Genomic DNA, 23,351 nt, shown 5'->3' with positions numbered 1-23,351 from the left:
ATTAATTATATAAGTATGTGTATACTATTTGAAATAATAATATTTAAATTAAGTAATAAAATATAAATAACATGTAATTAATTTTTATATGAAAAAATGATATTGTAATATATGAAAATGTAACTAAATTTTTAATTTGTTAGATATATTCATGGAGCACTCAAACATTGCTACTTGCTATTGATGTCTTACAATGTAATATAGTAAGACAAATGCTTTGTCTGCTAGAAGGTGTAATACCTCCCGAAATACCAATAGAAGAAACCGAGGATGAAGATATAGAGAAAGACAAACCCATTCCTATAACGGCAGAATATTTAACACGTCTTTACGTATTCGCGTTAGTGTGGGGCATAGGAGCATTGTTAGAAACTGCCGACAGGCAAAAGTACGACAGATATCTTCGAGATAATTTCGATTCCTTGGATCTTCCAACTTCCGATAGATATTTGGATGCTATAGTATTTGACTTTTTTGTCACCGATAAAGGCGTGTGGGATACTTGGACAAATATGGTAACCAATTATGTCTATCCTGAATATTCAACACCTGACTACAGTAATGTTTTGGTTCCAATACCAGATAATGTAAGGATTCAATTTTTAATTGATTTGATTGGCCGTCAAGATAAAGCTGTGTTACTGATAGGTGAACAAGGTTCTGCTAAAACTGTTATGATGAAATCATATATGAAAAAATCAAATCCAGATACAACTTTAAGTCGCTCTTTCAACTTTAGCTCTGCAACCAGTCCGTATCAGTTTCAAAAAACCATTGAGAGTTATGTGGAAAAACGTTTAGGAAGTACATTTGGACCACCAGGTGGTAAAAAGATGTTGGTGTTCATCGATGACATAAACTTGCCGCAAATCAATGAATGGGGTGATCAGGTGACCAACGAAATCGTTCGGCAGACTATGGACATGAAAGGATTCTACTCCTTAGAGAAACCTGGTGATTTTACTTCCATTGTGGATGTGACTTTCCTAGCAGCTATGTGTCAGCCCGGAGGTGGAAGAAACGACATTCCCTCAAGACTCAAGAGACAATTTTGTATTTTTAATTGTACTTTGCCTGACAACGCTTCAATCGATCGAATCTTCAGCGTTTTAGGCGAAGGACATTACAATATTAAAAGAGGATTCTCGCAAGAAGTCCGTCAACTCGTTAAGAAAATGATTCCCTTGACTAGAATACTGTGGGAAAGAACACGAGCAAAACTGTTGCCAACGCCTGCAAAATTTCATTATGTATTTAGCCTCCGAGATCTCTCGAGAATTTGGCAAGGTATGGTCGGTACGTTGTCAACGGTCATTGATAAGGAAAATGTACTGATGTTGCTTTGGAAGCATGAATGTACACGAGTGTTTAGCGACAGACTTACAATACAAAGTGACAAAGATTGGTTTAATAAAGGACTAATTCAAGTTGTAGCCGATATTTTAGGAGAGAAGTATGTAAACATGCTAGATCAAGATCCTGCATTCGTCGATTTCATGAGGTTCGTAGTAGCTATATAAGTCTGCAAAATTTTATTTTTTTCTTTTGCAGTTTGGGAAAGTAGTTTCATAGTTTCTTATGTGCTAAATCCAAAGCTATAATCAAATCTATAATCTAATTCTGATCGCTATACGGAAAAGTGATGTGTCACATCAAGTTCATGGAAAAAATATAGTTGAAGTGCCTTAATAACGCGTTTTTAACTATTTTTGAAAACTTGTAGTTGACGATATGCGAAAGATTTCAAAATTAATATTTTAAACATTGTACTTTAATATAAAAATATCGAATTTTTTATCGTCAAACCTCTAGTGCATATTGTTTTAGGGATGGATGTAGTCGCATAGTGTCAAGTAGAATGATTGCTTCATGCAATCCTAATATAAAATTATTGCAAATAGTAAAATTTAATTGAAGATTTAATATGTGAGAATAACTGTTCATATTTCCTTAAAAATTTATTAAAATTACAAAGTTGGTTTTTTGAAAAATCGTCATTATTCAAAAATTATTTAATTCTAACTGTTTAAAAAATAAAAAATAAAACATTTTTATTACACAGAGTATTTTCAGTCTCCTGTATTAAATGTATTGTTAAAAATTTTTACATGTGCAATAGTTTTGCAATGGACTACAATGTTCAAGTATTAATTTGAGCTCTTTTTGAAATCTATAAAATATTGGCTTTATTGGCTATAAAGTTTTAAATATGCCCCAAAACTCCTTTTTAAAGAGTTTTACCCTTATTTTTCTTGTTTTATACATGATAAAGTATTTTTACTTGTAAATTCGGATTGAGCAAACAAAAATTACAAAAAACTATTATTTTCTAAACTTCAAAAGTATATAAATCAGTGTAATCTATAAAATCATCCACACACATTGTAATTAAAAAATGTCACGTAATATTAATAAAATCTTTTTTGATGACAGAGATGCTCCAGAGCCAACCGGTGAAGAAGGTGAAGATGCAGATGTAGAGCTCCCCAAAGTCTACGAACCTGTTTATGATTCTCAAATATTGAGAGAAAGACTAGACATGTTTCTGGCACAGTTCAACGAAATGCAGAGAGGTGCTGGAATGGATCTAGTATTTTTCCCTGACGCTATGCTACACTTAGTGAAGATATCTAGAGTCATTAGACATCCAAAAGGCAATGTGATGCTAGTAGGTGTCGGCGGCTCTGGCAAACAGAGTCTTACAAAGTTATCCTCTTTTATTGCCGGATACAAAACATTTCAAATTACCCTGACTAGGTCTTATAACGTAGCCAACTTCTTAGAAGACCTAAGATTTCTGTATCGCACTTGTGGTGCTCAAGGCAAGGGTACAACGTTTATCTTCACTGATCTTGACATCAAAGAGGAGGGCTTCCTTGAATATTTAAATAATATTCTCAGCTCGGGAGTTATCAGTAACTTATTTACGCGTGACGAGCAAGCGGAAATTATCTCGGAGTTAACACCTATTTTAAGACGTGAAAATCCTAAAAGAACTCTTAATAACGAAATGGTGATGGACTTCTTTTTGCAAAGAACTTGTCAAAATTTACATGTTGTTTTCTGCTTTTCTCCTGTGGGTGAAAAGTTCCGGAATCGCGCCCAGCGTTTTCCGGCACTCATTTCAGGTTGCACTATAGACTGGTTTCAACCGTGGCCCAAAGATGCTCTAATTTTAGTTGCAAAACATTTTCTTCATGATTTTGAAATTGCGTGCACTAGCAATGTGAAGACTGAATTGGTAAATGCATTAGGATCTATACAAGACATCGTTTCGGAAACATCGGTCGAATATTTCCAAAGATTTCGGCGTGCCACTCATGTAACTCCAAAGTCTTACTTAAATTTTATCGGTGGGTACAAAAATATCTATCGAGCTAAACAACATGAACTTGGTGAAGGAGCTAAAAGAATGGATACGGGTTTAGCGAAACTCGAGGAGGCATCAATATCAGTTGAGATCCTAAAGAGAGACTTAGCCGTAATGGAGCAGGAACTAGTTCAGGCGTCCGAGAAAGCCGAAAAAGTACTTTTAGAGGTGACAGAGAGAGCAATGCAAGCTGAAGCTTTTAAAAATCAAGTACAAAGAGTGAAGGAAAAAGCGGAGCAATTAGTAGCTTGTATAGCTGATGAAAAAGCGTTGGCTGAACAAAAGCTAGAAGCTGCGAAACCAGCATTAGAAGAAGCGGAAGCTGCTCTGAATACCATTAAACCTGCTCACATAGCAACAGTAAGAAAGCTAGGTAGACCACCTCATCTTATAATGAGAATTATGGATTGTGTACTGCTCTTGTTTCAACGTAAAATTGGATCCGTTGTACCCGACACAACTGCACCATGCCCTAAACCTTCATGGGCAGAATCTTTGAAACTTATGGCCAGTACAACGTTTTTATTACAATTACAAAATTATCCAAAAGACATAATAAATAACGAGATGGTTGAGCTACTGCAACCATATTTCAAAATGGAGGATTATAATATGGAAACCGCAAGACGAGTGTGTGGTGACGTTGCTGGTTTATTATCGTGGACTAAAGCTATGGCATTTTTCCACTCCGTCAACAAAGAAGTTCTGCCTTTAAAAGCTAATTTAGCACTGCAAGAAGCACGATTAAAGCTTGCAATGGAGGATCTGGCAAACGCTGAGCGAGAATTATCTGAAAGAGAAATGGCTTTACAAATGGTTAAAGAGCAATATGATACCGCGGTAACGGAGAAGCAAAGGTTAACGGAAGCAGCGAATGTGTGTCTGAGAAAAATGACAGCCGCGACTGCTTTGATAAATGGATTAGGCGGCGAAAAGATTCGTTGGACCGAACAAAGTGGAGAATTTAAGATTCAACTGGGACGATTAGTCGGGGACGTTTTATTGGCAACTGGATTTTTATCATACTGTGGACCTTATAATCAACAGTATCGAGCTGGCTTGGTGAATGCGTGGATGAATATACTGACTACTAAATCTATACCTTTCACTAAAAATTTAAATATAACGAATATGTTAGTCGATTCAGCAACTACTTCAGAATGGACTCTTCAAGGATTGCCGAACGATGAGTTATCCATACAAAATGCGCTTATTGTTACAAAATCTTCATCTTATCCACTTCTTGTAGATCCTCAGAATCAAGGAAAGATGTGGATCAAGAATAAAGAGAGCACAAATGAGTTACAGATTACTTCGCTAAATCATAAATATTTCCGAACTCATCTTGAGGACAGTCTTTCGTTGGGCAGACCACTGCTAATCGAAGACGTTGCAGAAGAACTCGATCCAGTACTCGATAATGTACTTGAAAAGAACTTCATTAAATCAGGATCTATTGAAAAGGTTGTCGTTGGAGATAAAGAATGCGATGTAATGCCAGGATTTATGTTATATATCACGACCAAGCTACCGAACCCAGCGTACAGTCCAGAAATATCTGCGAAGACTTCGATTATTGATTTCACTGTCACAATGCTAGGTTTAGAAGATCAGTTATTAGGTCGAGTGATACTTATGGAAAAAGCTGATTTGGAAGCGGAGAGAGTCGCTCTATTCGAATCAGTTATGACCAATCAACGTTCAATGAAGGAACTTGAAAGTACGTTACTACATAGACTTACATCTTCAGAGGGTTCTTTGGTGGATGATGAAGCGTTAATAACTGTTCTTCGAGAAACCAAAATTACAGCCGAATCAGTGAATGAAAAACTGCAAGTATCCGCTCTTACTGAGAAAAAAATCACCTTAGCGCGCGAAGAATTTCGTGCAGTTGCGTCAAGAGGATCCATTTTGTATTTTTTAATAGTCGAAATGAGCAATGTCAATGTGATGTATCAAAATTCATTAAGACAATTCCTGACCATCTTTGATAATTCAATTACGAAATCTGCAAAGAGTCCTATAACTTCTGAACGAATAAATATTATTCTTCGTCATCTCACATACGAAGTTTGGGCGTTTACTCTGAGAAGTCTTTACGAAAGACACAAATCATTATTTACATTGATGCTAGCTATGAAGATAGATTGTCATAGAGGTATCATTTCCCACGCAGAATTCAATGCTTTCATAAAAGGTGGAGCGTCTTTGGATCTTAATGCAGTAACACCGAAACCATTCAAATGGATACTCGACATAACGTGGCTAAATTTAGTCGAAATAAGTAGACTAAAAGTATTCTCGGATATACTAACGAAAATTGAATTTAGTGAAAAGGAATGGAGAGTATGGTACGAAAAAGAGAAGCCAGAAGAGGAAGATTTGCCTTGCGGCTATCAAAAAAGTCTTGACGTATTCCGAAAATTATTACTCATCAGATCATGGAGTCCCGATAGAACTTTATCTCAGGCGAGAAGGTACATCACTGAATCGTTGGGTAAAGAATATGGGGAAGCTAAAATATTAGATTTAGAAGCAACGTGGTTAGAATCTGAACCTAGAACACCACTGATATGTTTATTATCTATAGGATCTGATCCAAGTCCTCAAATCACAGCGTTAGCGAAACAAAAAGCGATTCGTAAGTTAGCAATTTGTTTTATTTAAAACATAATTTAAAAAAACTTAAATCTTTCTTTAACAATAATGAAGTCTGTTTAATAACAATATTTTTGTTATTATAGCATTAAATTCAGTATCTATGGGACAAGGCCAAGAACTCCATGCTCGAAGAATGATTAGCGAAGCTATGAATACGGGCGGCTGGGTTCTGTTACAAAATATTCATTTATCATTGCCTTTCTGTACAGAAGTAATGGATGCTCTTGTTGAAACAGAAACTGTTCATGAAGTGTTCAGATTATGGATGACAACTGAAGTACATTCTCAATTTCCCATCGGCTTACTACAGGTTAAATGTTTAATTCATAATTTTTTACGTATCTAATTCTCAACGACGTAAGCATATCGGTTGTTACACTGAAAATAAAAAAAAAAACAATTTTTGAAATTAATTGGAAAAAATATAGCAAATATGAGAAATAATGTTTCAGATGGCAATTAAATTTACGAATGAACCACCTCAAGGCATAAGAGCTAGTTTGAAGAGAACTTATCAAGCAGTGACTCAAGATGCACTGGATTACAGTACTCAATCGCAATGGCCACCTTTGTTATATGCTGTTGCGTTTTTACACACTGTAGTACAAGAGAGAAGAAAATTCGGACCGCTTGGCTGGAATATACCTTATGAATTTAATCAAGCAGATTTTGCAGCATCGGTCCAATTCATACAGAATCACTTGGATGATATGGATCCTAAAAAGGGTGTTTCTTGGCCGACAGTTTGCTATATGCTTGGAGAGGTTTCTATTTTCTCGTTAATTTTCATTAAATAAATAAATCTAACGATGCACTTTATTTTCATATTCTTTACTCTCTGAATTGTATAAGTAAAACATCACTCTAAAAAAGTAAAAATTGAGTTTGTGTAATTTTTAGAATAATTTATCATTCTAAGTTAAAATTTATTCCTATAGAGTGAAAATTGAGTTTTTGCAATTTTTGAGTTTTTATTTTTCACTCTATGAGATTTGGAGAATATTAAATTGTATTTACCCTTGAAAAAAAGTTGATAAACTTATTTCAATAAACTGATTACTCAGTTTAGTGAATATATAATCAGTAACTGATGATATTTTGTCATTTAACTGACGAAATATAATCATTTACTGATTAGTAATCAGTTCATTGAAACAAGTTTATCAACTTTTTTTTCAAGAGTAATATTATTTATAATATCTTTAAACGTAGGTCCAATATGGTGGTAGAGTTACGGACGATTTCGATAAACGTTTATTAACTACTTTCACGCACGTCTGGTTTTGCGACGTATTATTACGACCTGGCTTTGAATTTTATCGGGGATACAGAGTGCCCCAGACAAGAAATCTTCAAGGATATTTAGATTATATCGACAGTTTACCTGCGACTGATACACCGGAAGTTTTCGGGCTACATCCAAACGCTGATATTACCTATCAGATCAATACAGCGAAAGGAATACTCGATACGATTCTTAATGTACAACCAAAAGAGGGTGGTGCACAGGGAGGTGAAACTAGAGAAAACGTTGTATATAAATTAGCCAGCGATATGCTGTCTAAATTACCCAAGCAGTATAATTCCTTTGAAGTAAAAGAAGCGCTTCAAAGAATGGGCCCATTATTGCCGATGAACATTTTTCTAAGACAAGAAATAGACCGGTAAATATTTTTTCTCATATGTAAAATAATAATTTAAATATCTGTGAAATATTGTTATTCACGATATACCCCACGCAACACATTTCCTCCGAGGAACGTCACATGAACATCGCGATGTCTATACGATATTCTTCGGATGGAGAAATGTCAAATATGCTGTGTGTGAATCCTACGCAATATCGAATTATTCTCCTTCTTTTTTAACCTTCTTAATTCTTTTTAGAATTTCGCGAGTTATCAAGGAAGTACGAAATACTTTAACAGATTTGAAGCTAGCCATCGAAGGTACTATAGTGATGAGTCAAGGCTTGCGGAAATCATTGGATGCGATGTATGATGCACGCATCCCAGACAAGTGGTTAAAAATATCTTGGGAATCGGCAACTTTAGGTTTCTGGTATACGGAGCTTTTAGAAAGAGATCATCAGTTTAGACAATGGTGCATTCACGGTCGTCCAAAAGTATTTTGGATGACTGGATTTTTTAATCCACAGGGATTTTTAACGGCAATGAGACAAGTGAGTGTTAAAAAATTAATACCAAAGCTGAAAGATCAATTCATATTATAAATGGAAAATTAGATACGTCAATGTATCTAATATTTAATCCAATAATTATTTAATAATTAATTGGAATTCAAGAGAAAACAAATATACGAATAAAGTCAATAATTCTAAATTGTCACCCATTAGATATCGTGGCTACATTAGTTTTCCTGTAAGCAAATCAATAATCAATCTACCAGCAGATTAGTAGCAAATTCCGTTAGAAATTACTAGCAAATCTTACAGAAATGTAATATAAGCAATATTAAATTGGCCAATAATTAATTATTAATTTTAAGTATTAGAAGCACTAATAATACTAATAATAGTATTTTAAATACTTAAAATAAGCAATTAATCAGTAGCCAATTTTCCTTACAAAAATTCAATACTAGTATTAAATTTTTGTGAGGGAAATTGGCAACAATTATGTTTGCATTAAACTTATTGTTAGCAAAGCTTGTCAACAGTAAATTAGCTGTAGAAACTGAGTAGAATCTATCAAACATATTTTCTACTCTATTTCTGCTGCCATCAAACTATACTAGCAAATATACATGTATATTAAAGTTGTCTCTGCTCAATTTCTATCATTAATTTTGTTAATAAATTTTGCTATATTTTTACTAGTATTCTACCAACAGTACTGTGTATATGTGCTAGATTCTATATCAAATTTATTATTTTTACCGGCACACAAAATTTTTAACAAATCAGGGTTACTAGGGAAAATAAATTTTAAAATTTTCTGACTTCCTAGACTACAATAGAGAATATACAATCTTATGTGAGCATATATACATAGATGAGTCAAAACGAGACTTAGAGTCACAGTACATAAAAAATTTTAACTAATAAAACCTAAATTATGCAGGCCGTAACCGTTAATTTATGTCAAAATCGATAAAGTTCAACAACAACATTTCAATGCTTTCGTTCACAGATTTGCTAAATAAAAGCATTGAAATCCCAATATTTTACGATTCTGGCATAAGTCAACAGTTATGGCCTCTATAAATTAAACGTTATTTTACAAAATTTTTAATGGAAAAAAAGATAGAGAAGTCTAAATTTATTTCATTATAAAGGTTATGCTATTATAAAGGGTATAATCTTTTCTACTCAATATTTAAATTTTTTCAAAATTATATAATGGAATCACTTATTCAAGTTTTTCTTAAATTATTTCTAAAAACAACGTTTACAATTATCACTACTACTCCCACTGGACTGATTAGAAAGTAAAATGACACAAATTTTATAAAATAAAAACAAATCTAATGCTTGATTTCGCATTGCATTTGAAAATGGTACTTGATATTACATTTGAAAATGGTACTTGATATTACATTTGAAAATGGTACTTGATTAAAGTCAACACGGCAGTTTATTATAAATTTTATTCGTTTTTTGGCTGCAACAAAAATCAAGCATTATAAAAAAATCCTACGTCATGCACTAGTTTTTAGTATCTACTAAAATTGTGTAAAATTGCAAGTCAATCGGTTGAGCTGTTTTCAAGATATATTGATTGTTTTGAAAATATGATTTAAATAGCAATGCCATTATATGTTTTAATAAAATTTAAATGTTAAATAGAGAATAGTATGATCTTTACAATGAAATAATCATAACTCTTTTATCTTGTATGACTGAGGACTAATAAACTAAAATTGGTAGCTTTTTGTATTGCTTAAATTTTACTACCTGCTACTCTCTAAATTCTTTAGAATAAAATTCACTCTAAAGAATTTAGAAAATACAACTCTAACGCATAAAAAATAATTTGTAAAGTGTGCAAGTTGTGAACATGCATTTAATTATACAGAAATAACATTTTAGAAATTATAAGTAGTCTTTAAAATAAAACATTTAAAGAAATTGTGAGCAAATTTAAAGCTCTAATTTCAGATCTTCTATATCATTCTCTGAGCAATTTTAATTTCCATGACTTCTCAATTTTGTCGGTTTTTCCGATCTGTAGCAATCTTGAAAAATACTTTATAAAATTTATTTTCGACAGATTTGACTATAAATTTATAAGATACATTTTTTAATGAAATTAGATTTGCCTGCATCGCTGCTGAATATAAAGTTTACATTGTTAAATATATCCAGTTTTAGAAATACAAAATTTACGATAAAAATTATAGTTTACTTTTATCACAATAACTTTATCTTTTACTACTTAAGTTGTCAGTTAATTACAGTAAAATAAATAAATTTTAGGAAGTGACCAGAGCACATAAAGGCTGGGCTCTAGATTCCGTAGTCTTACAAAATGTGATTACGCGCTATAATAAAGAAGACGTTAAAAGTCAGCCTCAAGAAGGAGTTTATGTTCACGGTTTATTTCTAGAAGGCGCATCGCTTGATCGAAAGGCCGGTAAACTCGTTGAGAGTAGACCAAAAGTTCTTTACGAACAAATGCCGGTTATTTATATTTTTGCAATAAATACCACCGCCGGTAAAGATCCGAAATTATATGAATGTCCTATATATAGGAAACCTCAAAGAACAGATGCGAAATATGTGGGTTCTATCGATTTTGAAACGGATTACAATCCTCGGCATTGGACACTTCGAGGTGTAGCTTTGTTATGCGATATTAAATAAAAAATTAAATAATGCATATAATTTAAAGAGTTTAATTCAAATAAATTAAAATTATATTTGAATTATATATAGTACAATATTCCAATTTATTATTTCTTTCTACATTATGAGATATAAGCAATAAAAAATGATAATGTAATTTAATATTTATTTTATATATAGTTTTTTTTAAATAATGAATTATATAAAAATATAGATTGTGTTTAATAAAACAAATTATATATATACATATATATATATATATATACGTCATTTATGTAAAATATCATTCATTCATGTAAGATATATTACATTGTAAATCAATAGCACAAAATAAAAGAGACACAATAAATCTAATTATTATATTTGTTATATCACCGATACTATGTAAATTAGGAACAAAAAAAAAATAGCCCTTTGCATGCTTAGATACCATAATAAAAATAATGCAACATAAACATACTTTATAAAAATATTATTTTCCATCTTTATGTAATAGAACAAAACAAAAAATTTTTTATACAAAATTATTTTCTATATAATAAACTTAAAGAAAATTTAATATTTTATATAATAAACAAACTAAGTATCATTTGTATAAATCAATTTTTAATTTTTTAAAATCCCCAAAAATGTACCTCAAATTAAAAAAACAAATTTCAGCATAACCAATATCATTGTAAATTTAAAAAAAATTTAGTTTGTACTTTAATGTTATTTTACGATAAAAGTAATTTTAGAGATACTATTACTTGAGCTAACGCTTTCCAAAAAGCGCCAAATTTATCATTTCCCATACCAATCTGTGTGATAAGAGGACAAGTATTTAATTCTATTGCACCTATGAAACAATTATTATCTGTAGCTATTTCTTTCATATTAATTGTTACATCAATCTCTGATAGAAGAGTCTCTAATTCAGATATTTTTTGCATCAAGGACTCTTCACTAATGTACTGCTTTTCAAAACATTCGTTTGGGAACATACACTCTAATTGTTCTAAAAATATATTGCGTTTATCTGTTTCTAAAGAATTACTAAAGTAATTGTGATAATCAGCTAATTTTAAACCTAAATTAATTTTTCTCGTTGTTTTGGTCAATGCACAGTACCGTTCTTCCGCATTTTTATTCATTAGTTCTGTATCAATACTTTTAATAGATGAGTTTGAAATAGATTCCTCTTCACTTCTCTCTCTGTAGTCATTTGAATTATTAACCAAACCTTTAATTCGGTCAACCATTTTTTTTGCAGCATCATGTTTTGCTTGTTTTTTTGTAGTTGCCGTTCCATCTTCCTCAAAATTAGATATTTTACATCGAAGAGTGAAGATTCTAGCATGTGGTGGTCCAATATCCTTGATGAGAAGATATTCTGGCTCTTGTAAATTATTAATAGCGCAAAGTTCCTGAAAAACTCACAAATGATAAATTAACAAAGAGATGCATGATTATAACATTATATATTATAATAATAATTACCTGCAATTCGCCAACAGCATTAAAAAAAGGTACATTTGAAGGTAACCTTGGTGGAAGAGGAGCAGAATGAAACGGTGATCTGGATGGAGACACTGTTGGTGTATTAGCAGCTGGCAGCTGGGGATAGTTTCTATGCTTAGCAATCTCTGTCAACATAGCTTTAGCAGCTTCGTGTTTTGCATCTTTTTTGCAACGGCCTGTACCAGTTGCATTGAGACCATCGCATGAAACTCGATATGTAAAAGTATTTACATGACGACCTCCACCATCATGTATCAAATCATAGTCAGGTATCATACCCTGTTTTACCATCATCTCTTGAAGAATAGAAACTGGTGTTTTACTCATTTTAATTAAATTGATGGCTGTTTCTAATTTTCAATATGATCTACTTGTAAAAATTATACATTTATATGTATTTATGCTGTCCACATAATCAATTAATCTGAAAATAATGATTATATTTATAATTTCATTAAATTAGCAAATTATACAAGAGGTAAAAGTACATATATATAATCAGGGTTAGGAAATAACACATTACTTGTAGCATTGTTACTGTTACAGATATTTTATTTAGTAATGATATTTTCTTTTATCGTAACTGTAATAGTAACATTTTTTTTCAATAACAATAACAATTATTTTTTACATTTTAAATTTATTTCCGTTTTGTACATGTGTGTTTAATCTTCGATCTTTAGCTAGTATTCATGTCTGTTGTTATATTTAAAATCATATTAAATATAGTTTTAAGATCTAAAATATAGTCATAAGTCAATCGTAAAACTGTATACATTTTAAGAAAAATTTATAGTTAAGAAAATGATATGCTAAAATTTTTAAACATAAAATTGAGGGTTTAGAAAAGTGTAACAAAAAAAGTATAATAAAAAAGTATAATTTAGCTGTACTTATTAATTTAGTAATTGGAGCAAATAGGATTACATCAGTTTGTAAATATCATATAGATCTAAAGAGTTCCTGTGTGACTCTTGTTAAAACCTCTCTTTCCTTAAATTTAATAGAGTTGGTCTCTAGACACCTGTTTCCTCAGACTTCTAGGTTTTTTTTAAGTTTGACATAGCCTAAAGGTTTTTAGGCTTATGCAATTCTAATTCCTTAGCCTTAGACCATAATACAACCTTAATCTCTCTTGGATTGATACAGTCCTAGATTTGATATAATTTTTGGATATTTATAAATTCAATAAACACTAATATCTTTTTACATTTTATTTACATTTTAAGAATCTTTTTCTTTAAATTTTTTGTGATCTTGTGGATTTAATATATAAAATAATATTGCTTTTTATTAATATTTTAACAAAAAAATGTTTCAAAAAATGTGTTGTTTAATTTGACCTTATTTTAGCTAAAAACAATGACAAAAAATAAGTAACTTAGCAGTATTACTTATGGAATTAAATGTATACAGGTAGAACCGACACTAGTTGATTGTGTGAAATATATATTATAACCTACATGGTCTCAAATCATCAACAACAATGTTTATGCTTCATTACTTTCCATCCTTTTACGATCATAAACATGAGCAACATAATTGACTTAATGGTTGAAATGTACAGCAAACTCAAGTAAATTACTTTGTAATAATCATTGTTAATTGACTATGTGTCTGTCTTAAGAATTGTAATTAACAATTATAATTATTAACAATTATAATTATCATTATAATTGTTAATAACCTCTATTAAGGATGGTTCAAACCATAGGACTAAAACATTTATATTATTAATTTTATTAAATGATAATTATATATTACACATAAACAATCAATGTCGGTTTAATTTTGGCATTACCTTTTTACATTTAATAACGAAAAAGTAGCAAATCATTACATTTTTAGTAATCATAAGTAATAAATTTCTTTTTAGAATTAGTAATTTGTATCAGTAATTAGTTATTTTTTTCAGTAACATGTAATAGTAGAGTTACTTTAAAAAAATAACTTTCTCAACCCTGTATATAATACACAAATATACTAAATAATATAAAAAACATTTGTATATATCTCATAATTTAAGTTCATTTATATTTACAATAAGAATATAGTTTACAAGCTTTACAAAAAACTAACTCTTATCATCCTTATCAACCTAACTCTAACTCTATCAACAGAGATCTGTTTATTTGGATTAGTACTGTTTACATTTTTTTCTTTTTCTGTTTTTCTCTCTAAAGTATGACTACATTTCTCATATTAAATGTAGAAAAAGAGAATGCGCATGACAAAGCAAGCAAAATGTACACCATAGTATTGAAAAATTATTCAAGGTAAACAATAGATCATACAGATATATCAATGTCATACATTGTAAAGTTAACATGTACACATAATATAGTGTAAACAATATCATATACATATTTTTTACCTAGAAAAATATGAAAATATTTATCTATACTGTAAAATATATAAACGTTATAAGATTATGTCCATTTTCACCAATATAGATCAACTTTGATTTTAGTTTAATTTATTCTTTGTCCTTTCCTAGTTCTAAAAACTAGGAAAAGATAAAAAATAATTTATATTAAGATCATAGTTAATCTATACTGGTGAAAAGGACATTAAAAACACAAAGACTTGTTTGCTTCAATACAAATAAAACTTAAACTTAATTCAACATACTTTCTTTTTCTAATTCTAAGAATTAGAAAATGATAAAAATAAGTCAAACTATTTACAATGTCTTACGTTAATCTACATTAGTGCAAATAAGTCTAGAATACCATATACAATTCTTAAATTAATCTTTTGAAGGTTAGATACAAACAGATTTAATTTGCTTTCAGCATATAAACGTTGGTCATCATATTTTTCTTCTACTTTTTTTTTAACATAAATTAGAAATATAAAAATAACACTTTGGTTTTTAGATGTTATATTTACCATAGTAATTCGCCGGTTTTTTTCCACGTGAAACTACAAACGCTAACAAACGACAAGCGACACCGCCAGACACCGCGAAACACTGCAATAAAAAAAAAGTAATTTTTTATATGTACTGAATCTTAAATATGGTGGCCTGTCAACAGGAATACGTTGCAGATCGCAAAATTTTTTCATGCAATTCATGTGTGCATCATACCTGCAATTATCTACGTTTGTTATCTTGATTATCTGTAAAGAATTATCAATAAATAGCGTCCCGAAACTCTACTCGGTCAAACCAGGACAAGTGAAAACGAAATAATCAAATAGAATAAATTTTAGAGAAACTAGAAAAAATGAAGAGAAAAAAAATATTTTTCTTATCGAAAATGAGATTTAGATCCGAATGGTTCGAATTCATAGACGTTTCTCAAATCTGTCTTTGTCTTACTTATTACGTTACTATACGCGAGACAAAGACAGATTTGAGATCTGAGAAACATTCATGAATTCGGACCTTACAGGAGATAATTCTGAATCATACTTCGACGTTTGTTGAACGTGTAGATTGTAGATTGCAGTTGGTGCAAGGTTTGTCTCTTTCTTTTACGCTCAAATATATATTTATCTCGTTTGAGGTGCAAAAAAAATTCTCGAGGATTTCAAACAGCGCAAACAAATCATAGGTTTTGGTTTGTCACAGCATTGTTGTTTCGTAATGATCACATTATAAATGCTGCCTTAAACTTTTAAGAAATAAAACTATTACCACAAAGTTTTGATAAATGAATAACAGAATATCCTAATTTTAAGTAAATTTGGATTAATCATTTCTATAAAGTTTGTTCTTTTTCACGTTTTTAAAGACTGAACTTTTTACACGGTTTATCTTTTCTCTTTCTCTCTTTGGCTGCGGTTTATTTGACGATTTGAAGCGTTTAATTAACCATTCAGAACAATAAATTTTACAAATTAACCAATTGAGAATACTTCGAAGCATTTGTAGCGGACCGTAGCCTTTATGTAATATGAAAAGAAAATGAAAAAATAAACCGTGCAAGAAGTTTAATCTCTTGGGGCTTGGACAAGTTTGAAAAAAGAACAGACCTATAAATTGCATCTTATAGCGTTTTTCACTGAGAAAACTAAGGGTGCAGTCCCATGGAGCGTACGGGCGTATCGCGGATTGCGCGTATCGAAAATCTGACCAATCGCGAACGTTCCGCTGCTTCCGCTGTTCATGGTTCGCTGCCGTTCCGCCGAAGTTATTCTTTAGCGTATTCAATCGAGCGGATCAGAGTAAAGTCACTAGATTTATAAAGTACCGCAATCATTCCGCCATTTTGGCTCCAACATGCGGCACATTTAAAACGTGCATATATGTATAAATGTATTTAAATAAGAAAGAAAATAAAAAATTATATAAATTAATTTTATTTACAATGGTTCTTATTCACATATGACTTTATTGCAACGCTTTTATTACTATATGTGTTCAATACGCGTTAATGTTATATATGCGTATTCTATATGTGTTAATATTAATATATTTTTTTTTAAGGTAAAATGGATGTGTGCTATAATAAATGTTTTGATAAGTTTAAAAACAATATTGTGGCATGATGGCACAAAGTCTGTACGACAATTATTTAAAAACATTTTAATATAGTCTAAAGGTTTAAATTTATTCGAAATTAGGCATGTTTTTAAACGTTTAATATCGTTTTATTTCTCAGAGTACAACAATAACACAACAGATCTAACGCATCTCACGGTGTCTCACGGTAAATAATTGTACTTAATGTGTAGACACATACATTACGAAAGTGTGCACTTTTTACACTTTCCGACGCCATTTTGGCTCCAAATCCTTATACATTGAGTCTTATGAATTGCGGTACTTTATTAATCTAGTGACTTTAGATCAGAGCGGATTGAGGTTAACATAAAGAAAAATAACAGTTTCTTGTAATTGATACAATTAAAACAATTATGAACAAAGGAAATATAAGTCCTGTGAGTAGCATATAGCATTTTAAAATATTATTTTTGTAATACTTATTAATTATAATATTTTAAGGTTAGTTTAGAATTTGACGAAGCATATTTTTGATTAGTCTACACTGATTATTTCAGTTTAATATAAATACGGATATAAATATTGTATTATGAATTGCAAATTACAAATTGCAAATTACAAATATTGGTCTGACCCAATATTTCCGTTTTCCTTTATTCGCAATTTTTCTCTCGTTTTTTAATGCTAAATAATAAAGCGCATAAAGATTAATAATTTTACGATGTATTTCATGCCTGGTAAAAACATCGTAATTTATTCGTTTTAAACGTTTTATTAATAAAGCAATTGAAAGCAATATTGTTTTCGATTTCATTCTGCACCTGTTAAAAGTCAAATGTTTTATTTACTTATACTAAATAAATTAATAAATTAAATAAAATTCACTTTATATATACTGTGAATATTCTACTATTCTTCCGTCTGCTTTTGTTCCTACGGTCCCATGAAGCGGAATTCGCGTAAGCGGATCAGCGGTTCACCAATCACAAGACTGTTTGGATGAGAGAAATAACAAAATTCGTTTCGTGATTGAGCATCCGCTTAATACGCTTACGCAAATTCCCCTTCATGGGACCGTAGGAACAAAACGTTCACGTACCGAAAGCAGCGGAACGTTCGCGATTGGTCAGATTTTCGATACGCGCAATCCGCGATACGCCTGATACGCTCCATGGGACTGCACCCTAAGGGTGCAGTCCCATGGAGCGTATCAGGCGTATCGCGGATTGCGCGTATCGAAAATCTGACCAATCGCGAACGTTCCGCTGCTTCCGCTGTTCTTGGTTCGCTGCCGTTCCGCCGAAGTTATTCTTTAGCGTATTCAATCGAGCGGATCAGAGCGGATTGAGGTTAACATAAAGAAAAATAGCAGTTTCTTGTAATTGATACAATTGAAACAATTATGAACAAAGGAAATATAAGTCCTGTGAGTAGCATATAGCATTTTAAAATATTATTTTTGTAATACTAATTATAATATTTTAAGGTTAGTTTAGAATTTGACGAAGCATATTTTTGATTAGTCTACACTGATTATTTCAGTTTAATATAAATACGGATATAAATATTGTATTATGAATTGCAAATTACAAATTGCAAATTACAAATATTGGTCTGACCCAATATTTCCGTTTTCCTTTATGCGCAATTTTTCTCTCGTTTTTTAATGCTAAATAATAAAGCGCATAAAGATTAATAATTTTACGATGTATTTCATGCCTGGTAAAAACATCGTAATTTATTCGTTTTAAACGTTTTATTAATAAAGCAATTGAAAGCAATATTGTTTTCGATTTCATTCTGCACCTGTTAAAAGTCAAATGTTTTATTTACTTATACTAAATAAATTAATATTTAAATAAAATTCACTTTATATATACTGTGAATATTCTCCTATTCTTCCGTCTGCTTTTGTTCCTACGGTCCCATGAAGCGGAATTCGCGTAAGCGGATCAGCGGTTCACCAATCACAAGACTGTTTGGATGAGAGAAATAACAAAATTCGTTTCGTGATTGAGCATCCGCTTAATACGCTTACGCAAATTCCGCTTCATGGGACCGTAGGAACAAAACGTTCACGTACCGAAAGCAGCGGAACGTTCGCGATTGGTCAGATTTTCGATACGCGCAATCCGCGATACGCCTGATATGCTCCATGGGACTGCACCCTAATAGCGTTTTTCATTGGGAAAACTAGTGCGCACTGAGTGTGCACTCGCCGCTGGCAAATTGGACGTTTCGGTTTGCGCGATGACGGTGCCAACGGAAATGCTCAATAATAGTGTTTTTCATTGAGAAAACTAGTGCGTACTGAATGTGCACTTGCTGCAGGTAAGTGGGCGTTTCCGTTGGCACCGTCATCGCGCGAACCGAAACGTTCAATTGCTAGCGGCGAGTGCACACTCAGGCTGTGTTCCGTTTTTACTGGCAGTACTGAAAATTTATAGTTCACGTCACATATACTATACATTTTCAGTACTGGCAGTTAATATCGGAACACAGCCTCAGTACGCACTAGTTTTCCCAATGAAAAACGCTATAAAACTAGAAGTGCGCACTGAGTGTGCATTCGACGCTGACCATCCGTTTGTTTTCTGTTCCTGAACTCTCTAAATAAGTGTACACTTAAAATGAAATAGATAGATGTTTCAAAGTTAGCGAAAGCAAGAAGGAACGTTCCAGTGCAGTCTAGTGCAGGAATAGAAAACAAGCTTAATTGGACGTTTTGGTTCGCGCGATGATGATGCCAATGGAAACGACCAATTACCTGCACTGAGTGTTTATACACTCAGTGCGCACTAGAGTCCTATATAAAGAGAGAAGCGACATCAAACCCCCACCACAACCTTCAGTATTCAATTGAGTCCTCCACCGCCATTTTGGGACCGCTTTAACGTCATCAAACACCATTCGTATCATTCTGCAAACAGTGCAAACAGCTGTGGTCACAATATGGCTGCTCGCTTAGCCAATCAAGTATCAATCAGATTACCAATCAGGCTTCGGACATCAATGTCGCTTCTCTCTTTATATAGGACTCTAGTGCGCACTAGTTTTTCCAGTGAAAAACGCTATCAGACGACTAGACGAATGCACCAATTGCGATTGCCTACAAAATAGTTATCATTTTCAATAAAATTAGGCGTTGATTTTATAAAATCTAAAAGTTCATAGACTAGATTGTATTAACAATTTCATTCACAATTAAATTTAAGAAGACTGTTAGATGCATTGAAATCATGGTGGAAGTAACATGGTGTGTGCAGTTTGCAAGCATCTCTCTCTCTCTCTAATTCTTTGCCCTCTCGCTTGTTTTCTGACCGTTCAGACCCCAGGTGTACCAATCTTATTTAACTCCACAAAGTTGTTACAACTGAATGTAGTTGTCTTCGTTGCACGCACATCATGTTGTATTCTCTCGGTCTTTTTTTATCGCATATGTGAATATCGTACGAAAGCCTCGAGCAGAAGGAAGAATGTGATTTGCATGTAAGTAATATTTTTTAATAATTGAAGAAGTTTGTTCATATATTAACAGAAATTAAACTGGAAAGGCTTCAAATAAAATTACATAAAATTCAATGAAATGACTCTTTGAAGGTCTCTTTCATATATAAAAAGAAAAAACAAATACAAAAATTTTATTTTAAAGAATTCTCAGTTAATTATCTCCCAAATTAGTTCCATCCGTCATAAGGCCGCGAACTGCACTATATATAGTGCTTTTCCTAGATCGCTCCGCTTGAAAAGTCGCAATTTTTTTACTCAATCCGCATAAAATGCCGCGAGTAAATGTATAAAATTTTTAAGATTGTTCCGTTTGAAAAGCCGCGATCGTTTTACTCGATCCGCACAAAATGCCGCGAGTAAATGTAAAATTGATATTTTACAAACTTTGATTAATTTTTGTGGAAGTTTGACTAGTATAGGTTGCTCATCTACCACGAAAGTCGATGCAGTCTTGTTGAGATAATAACACTCTAAAGGAAGCAGGATCAGTCTTTCTTTAAAAATTTTCGCAAATTGTTGACTAAGTCACCAAAAGTTGGTCTATGTTTATTTTTTGTTGCAAAAATTATGTTTTTGTTGCGGAAATAATTTTTTCATTTTTTTATTTTTTTTCCTTTCATCATTTTTTAAGTATTGCTTCTTATTTATTTTACGATGCACCGACACACCATCTTCACTAAATTTCACATAAAATCTCTCGAATTACGTACTTCTCTCGAAATCACGCGTACTACAAACGGTACAAACTGCAATTCTTTCAGAGAAAAGGACACAACCAACATACAGCACAGTGCGACAAAGATGCAATCATAACAGTTGTAGTAACCTGATATTATCAAACATTTAATTTTTCGAAGTTGATACACCTGGGATCTGAGCGGTATTCGAAGCGAAAAAGGGGCGTGGTTTGCGGATTTTGCACACACCATGGGTGCGTTCCGTTTCACGCATGGATTGCATGGGACGACAACGCATCGCATGAGCGCATGAGCTTGTTCCGTTTTTCCTATTGCTTTTATGCGCATAGAAAAACGGAACGAATTCATGCGCACAGCTACGCGCTGTTTTCAAATAAATATGGCGAATGAAATGCCGGTTGATAATGTGCTTTCTGTGGTTGCTTCTGTTATTTGCAACCAGCTTGATGATTATGAAAAAGATGACAAAACTTCTTCGTCATCTAGCAGCAGTGAAGAGAATTCTAGCGAAGAAGATGATATATGCACATTGTATGCCATATTGATGGTGAGTGAGACGCGGAGTGAAACTTTCCTGAAAGAAAAATTAAATGATTATGTGGAACAAGTTGTTCCAGGATATTCTAAAATAATTTTTAAAGAACATTTTAGGTTTGTACGAATGTATTTCCTATCACACTAAAAAAATATAGGTCTGTAATATGTTTGACTTTGATTATTTTACAGAATATTTCCAGAGACATTTCAAATAGTTTTAAGGTTTTTAAGGCCTGCTTTAAATGTCACAAATACTCGTGGAAGGAAACAAATATCTCCTGAGAAACAGTTTATGATAACTTTATGGTTCATGGCCAGATTCATATCGGTATTCGATTATGTTGAAACCACTAAAAGAAATAATATAGTATTGCAACTGTAAGAGCATATCTAGGAAAATTTGCTTAATACGTATAAATATATATACACATAAGGAAATTGATTAATTCATTTTAGTACATGCATAAGAAAATGAACCAATCCATTTGTTTGTACATATTTTTATTTACATGCAAGTTTGTTTAGATAAGCTCGGACTATCATTTTGTGTACAGATCTGTATGCGTTAAATTTGGTGTGGGAAAAGGCTACTGCATTACGCGCTGTGAGACGTGTAACATACGCCCTCCATTGTCTAGCACCACGTTTTATAAAATGGCCAAGAGAAGAGGAAGCTACTCGTGTTATTGAAGAATTTCAAAAAGCAAAAGATTTTCCAGGAGTCATTGGAGCTGTTGATGGCTCTTTTATACAGATACGAGCTCCTCAAAAAGATGCAGCTTCCTACATTTGTAGAAAAAATTATCATGCCATTCACCTTCAAGCTGTGTGTGATGCTCGAAGTCTATTCACACATTGCTATGTTGGCCATGCAGGATCTGTGCATGATGCGCGAGTTTTTAAGAATTCTCCTCTGATTTCATCCAAAGGCCAGATGAATATTTTCCTTCAGATTCTCATATTATTGGAGATGCAGCATATACACTTCATTCACATTGCATTGTACCGTTTAGAGATAATGGACACCTTACTACAAGGCAAAAGAATTTCAATTATTGCTTATCATCTACTCGCATGGCCATTGAAAGAGCCTTTGGACTTTTGAAAGTAAGATTTCGAATTTTACTCGACTGTTTGCCTCTGACTGATATCACTAAGATACCACAATTTATTATTGCATGCTGTGTAATGCATAACATCTGCATACAACAAAATGATCATGTTGACGTTATTATCTGTCCCAACAATGAAAATATTGTTCCTAATATAGCAGCAAATATAGATTTGGGTATCCTAAAGAGAACAAGAATTATGAACGAATTGAGGATGAGACTTGAAAATGAAAATAATTAGCAGTTATTATGACATACACCGTGCACATTTCATCTTTTTCGCTAAAATTCTTTTCACTGTTACTAAACGACGAAGAGGTTTTGTCATCTTTTTCATTATCATCAAGCTAGTAGCAAATAACAGAAGCCACCACGGAAAGCATAGAAACAGTCTCGTTTGTTTAGGAATGCCTATTCATTTAAGTTGCACGCGTATCGGAGCATATTCAACATATTTCTTTTTAATTATTTACTACTTTAACACGGCCCAATTTATATCCGAAGCATGCGTTCTAAATATACCTCTGTGTGTACAATTATTAAAAGAGTTCATATCAAAAGTAATTATAAAAAGAAAATAAAGTTTTAAAACTTTATTTTTTTTTATAATTATATGTTTGATTACTTATTGTACAGATTGCATTAAGCAATCTTGTTTGTTTATATATACAATTATAAAAAGGTAATAAAGGTTTTAAATAAA

At 32.1% G+C, this 23,351-nt stretch overlaps 3 protein-coding genes across 8 annotated transcripts in view; 2 read left to right on the top strand and 1 right to left on the bottom strand.

The window, feature by feature from the left end:
• Window positions 1–10,969, top strand: part of LOC105194354 (dynein heavy chain 5, axonemal) — a 29,546-nt gene extending 18,577 nt beyond the window's left edge. Inside the window, exons 28-34 of the mRNA XM_039446500.1 lie at window positions 144–1,501; window positions 2,434–6,011; window positions 6,115–6,341; window positions 6,484–6,795; window positions 7,244–7,695; window positions 7,919–8,213; window positions 10,470–10,969. Coding sequence (XP_039302434.1) covers window positions 144–1,501; window positions 2,434–6,011; window positions 6,115–6,341; window positions 6,484–6,795; window positions 7,244–7,695; window positions 7,919–8,213; window positions 10,470–10,856 — 6,609 coding nt within the window. The 3' untranslated portion in view covers window positions 10,857–10,969. The remainder of the gene's footprint in view (window positions 1–143; window positions 1,502–2,433; window positions 6,012–6,114; window positions 6,342–6,483; window positions 6,796–7,243; window positions 7,696–7,918; window positions 8,214–10,469) is intronic.
• A 329-nt stretch (window positions 10,970–11,298) lies between these two features.
• LOC105194340 (RISC-loading complex subunit tarbp2) lies at window positions 11,299–15,963 on the bottom strand. 4 transcript variants are annotated; one of them, XM_039446490.1, is made up of 5 exons: window positions 15,757–15,963; window positions 15,430–15,559; window positions 15,231–15,312; window positions 12,318–12,762; window positions 11,299–12,244 (listed from the first exon to the last, which is right to left on the bottom strand). In XM_039446490.1, the coding sequence occupies exons 4-5, from the start codon at window positions 12,663–12,665 to the stop codon at window positions 11,555–11,557; spliced, it is 1,038 nt and encodes a 345-aa protein (XP_039302424.1). In that variant the 5' UTR covers window positions 12,666–12,762; window positions 15,231–15,312; window positions 15,430–15,559; window positions 15,757–15,963; the 3' UTR covers window positions 11,299–11,554. The 4 variants fall into 4 exon arrangements, with proteins under 4 accessions (XP_039302424.1, XP_011157520.1, XP_011157521.1 ...); XM_011159218.3 differs by having other exon boundaries at window positions 15,430–15,461; XM_011159219.3 differs by lacking the exon at window positions 15,430–15,559.
• Window positions 15,964–20,933: 4,970 nt separating this feature from the next.
• Window positions 20,934–23,351, top strand: LOC120356781 (putative nuclease HARBI1). 3 transcript variants are annotated; one of them, XM_039448897.1, is made up of 3 exons: window positions 20,934–21,650; window positions 21,726–21,914; window positions 22,091–23,351. In XM_039448897.1, exons 1-3 carry the CDS (start codon window positions 21,319–21,321, stop codon window positions 22,224–22,226), a joined length of 657 nt encoding a protein of 218 aa, XP_039304831.1. In that variant the 5' UTR covers window positions 20,934–21,318; the 3' UTR covers window positions 22,227–23,351. The 3 variants fall into 3 exon arrangements, with proteins under 3 accessions (XP_039304831.1, XP_039304836.1, XP_039304834.1); XM_039448902.1 differs by having other exon boundaries at window positions 20,939–21,650; window positions 21,726–21,864; XM_039448900.1 differs by lacking the exon at window positions 20,934–21,650 and having other exon boundaries at window positions 21,726–21,864.

This window comes from Solenopsis invicta, chromosome 1, assembly GCF_016802725.1.
Source record: "Solenopsis invicta isolate M01_SB chromosome 1, UNIL_Sinv_3.0, whole genome shotgun sequence".
NCBI lineage: Eukaryota > Metazoa > Arthropoda > Insecta > Hymenoptera > Formicidae > Solenopsis > Solenopsis invicta.
The sequence above is the reverse complement of the archived record's forward strand: the minus strand, read 5'-3'. Positions and strand labels throughout refer to the sequence as shown.

Excerpts from the sequence above, each read along its gene's own strand:
- LOC105194340 (XM_039446490.1), bottom strand. The coding sequence starts at position 12,665 with ATGAGTAAAACACCAGTTTCTATTCTTCAAGAGATGATGGTAAAACAG. Across the intron at positions 12,245-12,317 it reads ATGCTGTTGGCGAATTGCAG|GAACTTTGCGCTATTAATAA; the intron begins GTAATTATTATT and ends TGAGTTTTTCAG.
- LOC120356781 (XM_039448897.1), top strand. The coding sequence starts at position 21,319 with ATGCGCATAGAAAAACGGAACGAATTCATGCGCACAGCTACGCGCTGT. Across the intron at positions 21,651-21,725 it reads ATTTTTAAAGAACATTTTAG|AATATTTCCAGAGACATTTC; the intron begins GTTTGTACGAAT and ends ATTATTTTACAG. Across the intron at positions 21,915-22,090 it reads AATAATATAGTATTGCAACT|ATCTGTATGCGTTAAATTTG; the intron begins GTAAGAGCATAT and ends TTTTGTGTACAG.